General features: G+C 35.0%; 1 protein-coding gene across 2 annotated transcripts in view; it reads left to right on the top strand.

The window, feature by feature from the left end:
* The window catches only part of DMD (dystrophin), a 1,194,940-nt gene that overhangs the window by 585,391 nt on the left and 594,670 nt on the right, over positions 1 to 14,879 (top strand). For both annotated transcript variants that reach the window (XM_086469458.1, XM_086469399.1), the window contains one exon: positions 9,821 to 9,971. In XM_086469458.1, coding sequence (XP_086325584.1) covers positions 9,821 to 9,971 — 151 coding nt within the window. The remainder of the gene's footprint in view (positions 1 to 9,820; positions 9,972 to 14,879) is intronic.

Below are 14,879 nucleotides of genomic sequence, written 5' to 3'. Positions count from 1 at the left end.
AAAGATTATAATCTTACAAATCATATGGTCAGGTTGGCTGAGCTAATAAGGGTAACTATTTCTTACCTCTCAACTTGACCCTGTGTGTCTACACACCTGTTTTTGAGTTAGAATATCTGAACCCTAGGGTCGAGGTGCCACTGCAACATATGCTGCCCATATGCAGTAAATTTAGTCCGTGTAGACACTGGAGGCGTTCATCAGGGATTCCTGGACATCCAGGCTGCCCGAGTTGCCAGAGTGTGAAAAACTGGTAAATCACCACTCAAAAGAGTACAACAATAATTACGCCTAAAAGTGGCAGTCTGCTGCCAGAATCGGTAGGGTTGACAGGCTGCTCTGAAAATACATTTCAGATTCTTTACTGTGTTGCATGTACCATGCTCATCAGGACTCCACTTGCCAAACAGATGCATACAGTCAACCCTGGAAAAGCTGAAGGGAAGGGGTTTTCCTTTAAAGCACCCTTGAAGTATAGAAATTAGAATCTGTACTGCTTTGTTACTTTGAGTTACACAACTATGTAATCCAGAAAATACATCAGCATCAACATGCTCCAAATCAACAACATAAAAAGGAAATGAGCAAATGTATTTCCCGGTCACCAAAGAATATGTGGGTTTTATCATTAGAAGGTCATCTTTTTCTAGGACTACATTACATTAACTTGAAAATAAATGACAAGTCAAATGTTCATTAGGCTTGTAATAACATGTGGGTACTTTGCTCAGGTCTTTAGTCTCTAACTTCATAATTTTACAGGGAGAGTGAAAGCAATTACTCTTCTACTTCATGCTATTATAGATAATAACTTCCTGATGCCGACCCTTTTACATTGTTTAAATTCTCTGTATTACCAGTAGTGCAATCGCATGTGTTAGCCAACATGGCTTTTGCTATTTATTCATGAAGAACTTCTAGCTTGAGAAGTTATAATTGACAGTGTCTAAGGTCTTTCATTAATCACAATATATATAATGCTCTGAACATTTATTTTTGTAAATTAATATGTATAATTAACATACATATATTTATAGAGGATTTATATTTGTATATGTGCATACATATAAAAACCCTCATAACCACCCAATTTAATTTTTTGAGCTTTTAGATGGTAGTAGTTGCCAATATTATGGTAACCTTTACCATTTGGCTACTTTTCTGCAAAATGCATTGTATTTTTTCTGTTTATCCTGCAAATACTTTATTTAACTACAGTAGTTCATCATTCAGAGTAATAAAAGGTAAAAAGCAAGTTTTCAAATGCCACCGCTCTAAAAATACTTATCGGGGTTTAATGGTACTAAAACATATGCTTTCTTTGTATAGTAGAGGTTTATGTTTGGCTTTCTGTTGTACTAACTGATATAATAATTATTTAAGATATTTCTGTTAAACACTGAAAAGATACTGTAAAGTATTTTATCTGAACAGGCTCTTTATGACTTAGAAATATTTTCTCATGGGTAGCAGTATGATGCATGCTCTCCTCTATTAATACAATTTTCTCTGCTTTTTCCATCCCTGTAATTACTGTAAGATTTATTAACATCTTAGTTTCAGAAAAACAGAGCCGTTTACTACATGCTACTCTTACTATGAGACCTAGTAATTGTTGCTTGGACCCAAGTTTCTCATCTCAAATAAATTTTCCAAATGAAGGCAAAAAAGTGTTTTAAATGAAATTTTATTGTAAACTTTTTAAAAAAACCAATTACTTATTAAAAAGTCTTTTAATTGACTGAAAAACTTTAAGGTAAAAAATACCTACCACAAATATAGGCATCAGTATTTTAAGAAGATAATGCTAAGTACTCTGTTATTACTATGATTTTCAGTGCAATAAGGAAGTCTAATTTTCTTATGCCAGTATATATATATTTCTGTACACACCTGACACATCTTAAACAGGATAAATAATGTCTTTCAGGCTCAGGGAGTCAACAGCCAGCATTAACTGGTATCATCAGTTTTCTGTTATTTCTTCTGCTCTAAAGCCATGGTTGTATGGGGATTTGGAGATAGGCGGTGGAAATAGAGAACTGAACAGGACAATTTTGGAGGATAAAACATGTTATTACAGCTTGAACTACAAATTCTGTCATTTGAAATCATAAGATTTAAGCACTTCGTAATAATTACAGGGGAATACTCAGGGGACATCCTGTAATATATACTTCCAGTATTGCATTACACATACTTATGCTCTGGGCCACAAAGTCACTGAAATTAATTTTTATTTATGAATTATGATGGTAATTTGAGGAATTTGTGAGAGCTGGTTTCTGCCAACTCTATATGACTTGTCAGTTCTCTGTAATTCTGGGCCTTGCACCTGTTTCTGTGTCCAGACTGTAGGAATTATTGTCGAGTCTTGTCCCAGAATGGATCTGAACTGCAGCAGAACCTGGGAGGCAGAACATGCTGCCACAATACCACAAATACAGAAGTGGTATTGACTTAGAATACATTCATGAGTATTTTAATTTGGGTCAGGATCCCCTGCTTACTGTGCTCCGTCTCATACTGAAAATTGCACTGGATTCAGTTCAAATAGAAGCAGCCTGGAAGAGGCTCTCTCCAGGAGCCTGTCTAATGCACTCTGGCAGGTCATGGCCACTTGGTCTGTGGGACGCAGGTGCAGCCGGGCAGGCCTGGTGGGCCAATGTTCCTTGCCGGAACACGGCTGTGTCCTCTGTGCTGGCTGCCCCACCTTCCAGCCACCATCCTGTAGTCACAGGTACTGGGATTTTGAAGGACAGTGGAAATATTTGGTCAGCGTGTTGTTTAAACAGCAACACACAGGCCATTTGAGGTTTCAGGCTCTGGTGGTAGAAGAGGGCACTGGAGCTGTGCAGAAGGGATGTTTGAGAGCGTCAGGGCGCAGTGAGGCTGGAGTAGGCAACTGCAGGCAGGGACGGCTCTATGTGGATCCATGGTGCCTGGAGGTGGGGAGCCGAGCCAGGCTGGGTGCAGTGAGCAGGGTGTGCCATGGGCATACCTACAGAGGAGCCCAGGTCAGGGCCAGAGCTTAACTATGACTCTGAAGCCCTGGGCAGAAACCCCAGGTGAGGTTTCTCACAGTTGTTTCTCACCATGTAGCTGGGCTCACCAAAGCCCGACGACAAGTCATGCTGCTGTGTGACCTCAGAGCTGTCCTTAAGCAGGCCAGAGCCCCTGGGGTGGGGGAAGGAGCTAGGAGAGCCTGGGTGGGGGCTCACAGGGCCCTGACAGTCAGAAGTGAATGCGATTCTTCACCCATATCTTATTTTATCAGACAGATCCTACCATAGGGTAGGTAATAATAACACACTTGGAGCATCCTGGCTAGAAGCGCAGTGTATGCTGTCACCCGTCATAAGGATGAAATGTGTGTATACTCTTTACAAGCAAGCAGAAATACTGGTTTGGATTTCTGTAAAATCGAGCCACTGTTCTCTTCATTTAGACTAAAAGGGATGATCTCATTTTAGACACTGCTACATCTAGATCTTGCTCTACAAGCAGGTTTTGCTGTAGGTCTTAAAACTGCCATGATAAGACATCCCCAAATCAAACATTTTACTTGAAAATTTTTTGGGTGAAAGACAGGGTGCAGGGGCATAAGTAGGATACATACAGCTGAGTCTTGTCCCAGAATGGACCTACAGCAAAACCTGCTTGTAGAGCAAGATCTAGATGTAGCAGTGTCTAAAATGAGATCATCCCTTTTAGTCTAAATGCAGAGAGGATATGTAAATTAAATATAAATTAAGCACTCAGAAGACATGAATTCTATGAAAGAAAATGAAAACATCAAAACCTCTGAAAATGGGTTAGCTGTTTCTTTAAGCAATTTAATTGTAGAAGTTGCTTGACAAAAACAAGTTTTCTTGTTTTATTATCTGTAAGAATGGCCTTAAGTATTAAAGTTAATGCTCTCACACACTAATACATAATTATTTATACTACTTTGATGTTTTGTGTATTTTTACAAGGTGCTAATTGTGCTGAATCAAGTTGACAAAATTGCATAATTTGTAGGTTAATATTAGCATAATCCTATACAGTATATTGTTTAGCAACAGTATAGAAATGAAGTTTCCTGAATGTTTTTCCAGTATGATGAGTAAGAGCGTATGCCGTTAACAATAATAATTTCCATGACATAAATAGTGACTTTTAAGAAAGTTTATAACTAACAGTGTTATTTTTCATGTCAGCCAACTGGCTGTGAAGTTTTGCTGAGGAGGAATGTGTCATAGAAGTGGGTTTCATAGTTTATCAAGGAATCTTATCAAAATATCAAGGAATTAATTGAAACGCAGATGCAAAGTTAAGATTTGGTTTACACAACAAACCAATAACCTTTTGCACCCAGTCTCATGTTTGTGACTTTCCTGTATTCAAACGTCTTTCCTTTGCATGGCTTCTTAAAAATGGCAGCCTTGGGCCATGGAACATCATGTTCGATGCCATTGTGTAGATTTCCACTGACAGCATATCCAAATTGGCATCTATAAATCTTTGTGCATGTCATGTACAATACTTCTAAGGAATACTAAATTTTGTTTATAGGAAGTCAAGTCCAAAGGTTTAGTAGAGTGATAATCTTTGAAGGAAGGAAAGCACCGATATTTTTATAACATAATGTAAATTGTGCTGCATATTACCTCAGCACTTGCCTTTGGTCGTTTTTTTGCTTTCTTACTTTGCAGAGGCAAAAAAAATCCATTATGAGCTAATGAGGAAAAAAAGGAAATCACTATTTCAAGCCATTGCTTAACATGTTCCCTGCTGGAGTGTCTGTGCATATAGAAAAAAATTAGTCTGGTGTACCAGTTGTTTTTCACTTGTAAACTCTAACATACTCAAGTTAGAGGAATAAGGCTACCTTACCAAGTGTCAGAGCTCATGTACAATGCTTACAGCCTTTACAATGTCTACAAGTCATACATTCTAGCCTGGAGTCCGTATAGAACCTAATGCTTGGCTTCAGGGTGCCCACTTGTATCTTTTTGTTGAGCATACGCTAAGAAAAACAGGAGAGAAGGGTGCATAAAGAGGAAATACTGCCCAAATATCAGACAGTCACCTACTACCCACACCATTTTCACCGATGGCTGTCAAAGGGAAAGGGATTAAGTAGATGAAGATACAGCTGAATAGATATACTGGAGTATTTTAGCTCAATGACTTGTCTCTGACAGCAAACAAGGGTGCATCCTTAGGTGAGAGTATACGAATTGCAAGGCCTATAATAGCACTTTCCTAACCTCCAAATTGTGTGCTTGGGGATCCCTGAGGCAGCCATAGTCTTTCTGAGTTTTCATAGTCCTCAGAGAATTGCTCTTTTATGAATTCACTTAAAAAATTTTACCATCTACGTTCTGCTGTGCCAAGACTTCAGCAACTTAGCTGTTTGTAGTTAATTAGCCTTCTTCTTTTGTGGGTTTTGGACTTGCCACCTGGTGACAGGATTGCAAATCGTAAAAGAAACAAACAAACAAACAAAAACCTCTTTGTTTTTTAATTTTTAAAAAGCTATTTGAAATAGTACTGTGTGTGAAAGGATATAATACACAGATTTAGCAGGGGAAGCTCTCACTTAGGTATACGCAGGAGGGGAGTCCCATAACACACAGTGTGAGCATGAAGATGCATGGTGATGTCCCTTTTCACCCCCCATTTCAAATGGATGTGCATCTGCCACTGCAGAATCTACATTTTCTCTTATCATTGTAACAGTGTTTAAATACTGTTAATAACTGAAAGAGCATTACATTTTAGTGAATTTGCTTGTCCATAAATTTCCTGGGTTTTACTGAAGTATAAGTATATTGGTTTATACTTATTATACTGAAAATAACAAGTTTTTTTTTTTTTTAAGACATGAGCAATAAGCACTAGTATTTAAACTTGTAAGTTTTAAGTATACATATCTTCTCACTGCAACTTTTCTCTTTTCCTCTTCTTCTTACTGTTATTAACCAAAGCAAAGGGAGGAAGAATGGAGAGTGACAGGAATTCAATTTGCAAGTGCTGGAATGCAAATTCAGTGATACTAATATCAACCCCTACTGAATTTTTGCATTTAAGCTGCCGATAAACTTCCTCATGCTGAGAAGAGTAATTTCATTTTGTGAAGAACAGGAGGAAAGCTGTTTTAGTATAGGGTCCAAAATTAGAAACCATACTGGACCAAAAGAAATGGATTTTAACTTTCATTTTCTAGGTGATTTTTTTTAAATGTAAAATAACATTTTTCTTTGTAATTCAGAGTAAGGTAGTTAAAAAAATATTTTAATGTGCCTTTCAGTTATGGTTTGACTCGTTTTGAAAAATAAAGTATGATAAGTGTGATAAATGATCACAATCATTTTAATAAATAAGTTAGGTGAGTGACTACAGTTTTTAACCTGATCAGTAGTCTGCTTACAATATTGCTAAGAAACGCAACGCACATGGCAGATCTTGAACAGCTCCTGTGTTCATCTGTAGCTCGCACAGCGGTCATAAACATTAACTGGGAATCTAAACGTATTTCTTTGAACATAGTTTAAACATATGTAAGATTTTTACTGTGATTGTGGTCAGGTTTTGTAACAGCAATGAAAAGAAGACTACATTCAAGCCAGTGATTTGAAAACTGCGATGTCTTTAGTTGGCATTAGTTGATAAAGAAAGAAAATTGCAACGGACACAACTGATAGGGCAAAGGTGGAAACAAATACCAAACCCATCTCAAGAGGGTTATACTAGAGTAAAGGAAAAGAACATAGAAGAAAGTTACAGCAGTATAAGATATTATAGGAGTGTAGGAGATGTTTGATTACCATAACACTTTTTTGATAAAATATGTTTTCAGATGATACTTTTTCCTAATGCATTCCACAAAAATATTTTGAGTACAAGAGCTGTGCTTATTTTTAAAAGATGTTTTGCAGTACTCATTTTGGTTCCTCAACAGCAATATTTCACGAACTGCTACTGTGCAGAAATTGCTGTAAATCTCTGTATATCTATTTTTTGTTCTTAAATAGGTGCAGCTTTCGTGCACTGATTATTTTGTATTTGGTCTTTTCTAACAATTTATTAGAAGGTTGATACTGGGTTTCAAAATAAAATCTATAAGACTGTTGTTTAAATAACAGCTTCACAGTATACTAAAAACTTATTACAGCTTGAATTTATAGGGAGCAGAGAGACTTATGTCAGCTTCTGTGGGAAGCTGTCAGCCCATAAAGGCTTACAGGAGTCCTTCCATGGACTACTTTTCGATCTTTAAGTCTTTTTTTTTTTTTTCTGTATTCTGAATTTTTTGTCCCAGGCTGCATCTTTCTCCATCTTTATCTGTCATCACTATTAATGGCATGAGTGATCATTTGGTCAATCAGTACTGAGCTCTGATACCTTCTTTGCTGTGGCTTTATCAGACGTGCAGCCATATGAAAATCAGTAGAATAAAGATTACCTGACCTATGCTGATAGTTTGTCTCTGTCTATTTCCAATGAAATTTACTGAACACATCATTTATTAGAGTGGTTTGGAATGCCTGTTTGAACTGCGTAGTAGTAACTATTGTCTTTTAAATCAAATAAAGGTCCTGGTGTTTAGCAGCTGTTAACCTCAGGGCCCATGAATCAAGTTCTGCTTGAGGAACAAGAAGCGTTGATTCACAGAGAATCAGAGGACTACTCTTCTATGCAGAATTTAAACTCTGAAAAGCATTCTCTGTTCTTTTAAAATGTGTTTTTAAAAGTTTTAATTAAACAATTAATATTTTTCCTTCAGCAGCTTATGACAAAAGTAGTAGAACAGTACAAGGAACATTTTTATGTCAATTACTTTCCATGATCCATGGAAACCCTGATCCATGATCAGGGTTTTTCTATGCCTTATGTTTTCTTTATCTAACAGTTAATCTAACAGAATAAATACAATGTCTCTGTTTCACTGCTTGCTGGTCCGAATCTGTTTTGCTTGTTATTTGTCAAAATTCATTGCCATGTGCAGTATGTTAGAAGTATAAACACTATATCTTTATATACGTGCATTCAGCAAAATCTTCTTTGTTTACTAGAAAAGGAGGTCTAGGGAAAAGTATATATATATTTCTGTAGATGTTACGAATGGATATAGTGCTATACATACTGTATGGTTTTAAAAGATTTTAAAATACGAAAACCAAGATGGGAATATATAACAAATAGAAGAGAAGAAAAACTTATATTTTCTTCTAAAACTCATCATTACAATGGAAGAGATGATCTGTATTCTCTGATAGTAATATAATTTTATTTGGTGAATTAAACCCTTTAACGTTCAATTGTATGGTTTGTCCATACAGAAACAGATTACTTCCTAGAAAAATAATTGAGCATCCTTGTTTTTATCCTTTAAGTACACCCTAAAACATAATATAATCCCATAAAGGAGGCTTGTTAAACTAAACAACAGTAGCATGTTTAATGATGATCTGCTAACAAAACATTCTAGCTAATCTCTGATTAGTGATCACATTTCAACACCAATCCGAAACATAGGATAACTGAATTCCTTAAGACATAGGCCATCTGCAAAAAAACCCAAATTCTGTCTTCATTTAATTTCTTTAGTACTTGACAGTGACTAAGGCAAACGGATCTTGAATCAGAAGATCAGTCAGTCACTCTGGACAAAAACAGATTAGATCTTCCCAAAGTGCCAGAAGTACTTACATGGTCTTTTATGTAGTGGACTGTAGACTTGCAGATGTGGTAGTAATATTTGTCATCCTTGCTTATTGTACAAACCCCTGCTTTTTTAATGTTTTAATTTTGTTTCAGTCATCCTTGTATTTCAAGCATTTTTATTTTCCCATAACTATCTTTATCAAATACTCAAAGTGAAATAGGTATAGAAAAAGGGGTTTAATAAAGGGTCCCTTTACACAATACAAGTAGAAATTCCTTTCAAGTTAGTTGCATTTTCTTTGCAATAAATTTGTATCCATTGTAGAGGCAGAAAAATTAGTTTCTCTCAGTAAAATGGGAGCAGAATTGCAGTATATGTCTGGGATCCTTTGGGGTAGTCTCTGACCACAGCCATTTCCATTAAAAAATAGCCTTTTGCATCTGTATCACATATAATATTACAATTCATATCTCTAAAAAAAAAAATCCTGTAATCATAGTAGGATCATGGGACTAAAGATGGGAAATAAGGGTTTGAGAATCTGTCTACTGGTTTTTCATACTTTGTCTTATGGTATGGTAGGTCAGATGCATCACAAGGTCTTTTAAGCTATTTTCCCTTTGAAAAAGGATCTAAAAATCATTGTATAGTCACAACACACCGCCAGTGTGTTAGCCAGCAGTGACTGTTTGCAGTGTTGGTAGCTACAGCAAATTACTAAGGTGCATCAGGAGTCTTTTATTAGCATTGGTGTTTTCTTCATGCTAGAATCTAAGTACACTGGCGGAGGGGTATACCCAGTTACACTGGGGCCTGTGGGTATTGTACCTGTGATGTGAGTTAGCATGCATTAATAAAGCTGTAAATTGAAAACACATTTTGACCACGGAATTAATTTGAAACATTGAAAAGGATTAAAAAATTGATAAGAGACTGATTTATGACACATATGTTTAGTGACAATTTCACTATTCTGAAGTACTACCAGGTTTCCATTTTATATAACTATTAGAAATGCTAATACAAGGTGCCATCAACATCACACCAAATTTAACTTGAGACATCCAACATTATTATTTTTCTTTGTTTTTTTTTTTTTTTTTCCCTGTAGTTAAAAAATAAAGTATTGATAGATGGTTATCTCGTGTCCTTTTATACTTGCAGACGGTTTGACAAATCTTTGGAAAAGTGGCGGCTTTTTCATTGTGACATGAAGAGCTTTAATCATTGGCTAACTGAAACTGAAGAGAAGCTGTCGAGAGCACAGATAGAGGAAGGAGACGTGGGTCATGTGAAAACCAACCAATTTCTCCAGGTATGATTTGATTACCCATTTCCTGGTTTTCTGCAGTGATTAGAAATTTGCAAATCTGGGTACTCTATAGTTTTGCAGTTCATTTAAGAAGGATTTCTAGTGTTGAGTGGCCAGTAGCAATTTTGGTCAGATATTTCTGTTGTCCTTGTTAACTAAGAATTTTCACTGGTTTGTTGTAAAATACATTTTTAAAAGAAGTAAAATATAGGATAACATGGTATATTGTGGTGCTTCCATAGTTATATATTTGTTTGGTCTTTATTTAAAGTGCTCATTAATTTTCGTTTGATATTTATGACCAGTAGAAGTATCAGACTTAATTTTAAAATCCTGTGGAAGAAAAGTGATTAGCCATTGAGGTGTACAAGAGATATTCCGTGAACTATGTCTTGCAAGTGTTGCGTATTTTGCCTGTTTCATGTTTTAATCAAAGAACCTTGAGAATGCTTTTTGTGCAATGCAGTGTGACAGAATAGCCACTTAGTTCCTGTGTGTCCAGTACCAATTTGTATGCTTTTCATCTTGCAAGCTCTTTGAGCATCATAAGAAAAATAATAACTCTAGTTTCTTGGTAGTTTATTTCATTTCCCTCTTGTATGATTGAAATGGTAATGGGTATGAAGAATTAATTCTAAACTGATATTTTGCAAGTTGATAGATTAAGCTGAAAAACACGGCTTGACTAAACTCTGGATTCATGTTATAAATTACTACCTGTGCATAAGAAAAAAAAATCTATTAAACTAATCTGCATTTGCACATTTGAATTGCTGGATTTCAGGTTGAAAGAAGTTAGGTCTATCTAATATTACTATTTTATTTTGAATGTAACACTTATCTACATTTGGCCTATAGTTAAAAAATTATTATTTTTTGAATTTTAATATTTAAAGTCACCTTTTCAAGATTTAGGCTGCTATTTCTTGACTATAAAACTGTTGACTTGAAAAGGAAACCAAATCATGCAGTGCACATATAAAAAAAAAAAAAAAAGGATATAACTGTTAAGTAATACATTAAGCTGAAGTAGTTAAAATAGCAGGGAAATATTTTTCTGCAAATGACTATCAACGCTTTGAACACTGAAGAAATCTAAGATCTGGCTCACAAAATAGAATGTCATCAAGGAATTAAAGATGCTCTTTATTTTGTATGTAAAAGATAGCAGAGTTCATGCGTATCTTCACTGAAATTTCATTTTAATTTCTCTGCCCCACAGTTTTACGCATTTCTTTGAAAAGCATATAAAATACTGAAGTAAGACATGAGTATCTATGTGATGAATAATAACACAGTGTCACAAAGCCTTACCCTTTCTTCTTTGCTTTGCCTTTGTTCCATCACCCTTCTCAATACTATTCTGGTATCCTTCAGCAGTCAAGTGAGCATTTAGGAAAAAAAAAAATGGATCTGTGGAAAAAGTGTTTGTCTCCTTTTTTCTAACCCCTTTCTGAAACATTTTTTTCCCTCTGAGAAGAGGTTGATTTTTGACAGCACCCAGACCAAGGTAAGATGTATCACAGATGTTACAAATTCATTTGTAGTGCATTTCACAGTCCAAACAGATTAGAAACATTATTTTCTTGTCATCATTGAGAAAGAAGTTCATGCTGAATTGAACATCATGCTGAAAGACCCCGAGATAATGCCTTGTTATGCAGAAGCTTAGATTTCAGTGTAGAATAAGACTGCTTCTGTTTTACATTTCCCTTTGACCTAGCCTCCTTCTCATCTGTTATCCATTTGTTATTTTCTTATGCAGTATGTGAGAACATTTTGAACATAGGTTAGCAGAATGGATTTCTACCAGGATTTTCTTTTTGCGGTCCATCTTGCTTTTTATTTCTTCCTTTTTCCCTTGTGTTAGAAATCCCAAGAATTCACAAATTTATCTCTCAGGCATTTCATTTAGTTAGCACAACAGCCGGAAACTACCTTTGTAATGGAAATTCACATAGTGTGAAAATATTCCAACTAACCTCAAGAATGCCAACCTAGTATTAGTTCACATTTATTTGTGAAAGAATGTTTAGTCTGAAGTTGCATTGTTCCCTATATCTTCATTGGTTCTTCCTTTATTTTGCTAGGTCTTGTTTCAAAAGCATTAGGCTTCTGTGAGGCTGACAGATGAGATCATTAGGATTTCCATTAGGTAAACAGTTAAAACAGCTGAGCATTTTGATTTACTAGATTAGCAACTTGTTTTATTAATGAGATCATGCCGCTAAGTGAACCATATTCAGAATTAACAGGATTTGTTTGAAAATGCTTTCACAAGCAAGTGAATAGTCTTGTATTCAACAAGGAACTGTTTTAGAAAAAAAATTATACAAAACATTCACATGTGTAGTATTATTTCTAGGTAGGGCTTCTTTGAAAAATAAAGATGTAAAGTAAATACATAAAGTCAAATGTTAATGTAAAATGAAACAGTCAACAGTGATTACGTTAATACAGGTTAAGAGGTAATTACATTCTTTCAGGTGTATTTGGGGAGGCAAGGTATGTTCCTTTTTACTGCACAATGGCATGATATTAAACACATTTATGCATTATATATAATGTGAACAAAATCTAATAATAGAATTGTTTCGTTTCAGGTCTTGAATACTTAAATACTCATATTGTGAATTTTTCACTAAGACTTTTTGATAGCAGAACTTGTGGTGTTGAAAAGAAATATCACATTTCAGTTTTTAAAAAATTGTAATTAACTTCTTTTATGATTAGGAGACACAGGATTTAAAAGGATGTTTTACAGATAACACGTCATATAATCCCTTTGAAACATATTAAACTCTTTAACTTGAAAGTTAAAGATTTTTTTTTGCTCTCATTACTCTGACCGAAAGGCTTTTCTGTCTCTTCACTCCTTAACATTTGGCAACTTTAACTTCTTCAGATTCCTGCATCTGTACTTAGTTTATTTATTTTTGTGCCAACACTGAGTAGTAGTTCTGTTTTATCTACTCCCTGATGTTTATCCCCTTCTGTTCTTATAGGCTGCAGTAATTTCTCATATTGAATCTCATTTGGTAAACTAAAGCCACAGTTTTCTAATGTGCTTTCATATGATAGCTGGCCAACTTGACTCTTGTTTCCTGTGCCTATTCCTCTTTCTGGAACATGAGTTCTCAAAATAACAAACTATCATCGAAACCGAAATACCGTCTGTACCATCATACCAGGTGCTGTATGTTATGGGTGGATCTTACCATGGCTGAATATCAGAATATCATTTGTAATCATCTATCTAAAATTTATTATTTCATATTTTTCTTGTACTTTGCCTTGCAACTCAAATCTACATTCTATTTCATATGCTAAAAAAAAAGTGCAGGTTGTACTGGAAATTAATGCCAACTTATTATGCAACAAAGACACAAATAAGAATTGGGAGGGGGGCGGTGTTTGCGTGCCATAGATAAATGCCGAAAAGACAGCTACAAAAAGAGGAATTCTTCAACAATTTTGGATCTAGACTGCCAAGTTACATCCCTGAATCATTACCTCAGATTTTAAAAATAGTTGTCTTATTTAAAAATATAGAACATCCAGAACATTTGTTCTTTACACTGATGTTAAGAATTGCTGAGCAGTCTATATTTAGTATCTGCTTTTGGATTGTAAGTTTATTTTATTATTTTAGGTGGTGTGTTTTTCTTAATAGTAAAATAATTAGGTTCTAGGCCTGAATTTTGAAACCATTTCTTTGTGTTCACAATCTTCATCTATTGTGACTAGCCAGTGATGGGTACTTCCCACTGAACAGGCAAGGGCTGGACTTTAGTTATTTTCTGGAATTTCATTGTTTCAAATATATTGCTATTTTATAATTATTAATTTCTCAAGTATTTACTTTCATTTACAGGCATAAATATCAAGGATATTTGGTTTATTTTTTAAGACCATAGAGGACCTTAAATTATTGGGTGGTGGTCTTATTAATTATACTCAAACTTCTGAGGATATTGTGGATATAGAAAGTGCTTTTAAGTTACAGATCTCTCTTACATTGTTCATACATTGAATTGTCCAGCAGTTACATTTTGGAGTACTTATCCAAGCCTGCAAAAGGCTTGTGGATGACTTGTGCCTTCTCTAGACCGTCCTTCTTCTGCACTGTGTTAAGAACATCACATTTTTCTCTTGTAGATGTTTAAATTAAAAAGACATAGAGAATGAAGGCTTTGTGCTGAAAGCCATGGTCATGGTAATAATTTCTCTCTTTTATATCTAAATGGGATTATATGGATATTGATGATTCAATAACCACTAAATTTAAACAGTTCTTTTTGGAAAACAGCACAAATGGAATCAGAGGATATGGGAGAAAAAGTGTGTTTCAGTGCTTGAGGCCACATATTCTCATACCATGAAAACACAGTGGCGAGTGGATAGTTTATTCTATTTCCTTCCAAATATAAAACTTATAAAAATACATTTTTATATAATAATTGTGTCTTTCATATTTTAGATTTTATATTTTAGAATTATTTTCTGCTTTACTGAGTGATAAAGGCTATGCCAATAATCTCTGATTCTTCTTGTTCCACTTCAGATTCCATTTGGGTTCAAATGGTTATATTTTGTTCTATTTGGATGAACTTTGTTGCACCTGGTTCAGTTTTGACTAGTGGGTTTTGGTGTTATGAAATATTTTCAGAGAAATAGTAGAGATGTAGCAAAATATTCTTTCTGGTCAAAGTGATGTCTATGATTGCTTAATGAGTCTACAAGAGATAGAAAATATAGAATGTGGAATCAATGAGAAACCAATTTAGCATTATTTTAGAGGAATCTTTAATTAGAATTATCATGGTACTTACTGTAATGTCCTTCATATTGCAACGGCATATCTGGAAGGATGTATATCTGGCAGTAATGTATTATTGGCTAATATTTTAT

The sequence above is a fragment of the Leptosomus discolor genome, chromosome 1, assembly GCF_034619465.1.
Source record: "Leptosomus discolor isolate bLepDis1 chromosome 1, bLepDis1.hap2, whole genome shotgun sequence".
Classification (NCBI taxonomy): Eukaryota; Metazoa; Chordata; class Aves; order Leptosomiformes; family Leptosomidae; genus Leptosomus; species Leptosomus discolor.
The sequence above is the reverse complement of the archived record's forward strand: the minus strand, read 5'-3'. Positions and strand labels throughout refer to the sequence as shown.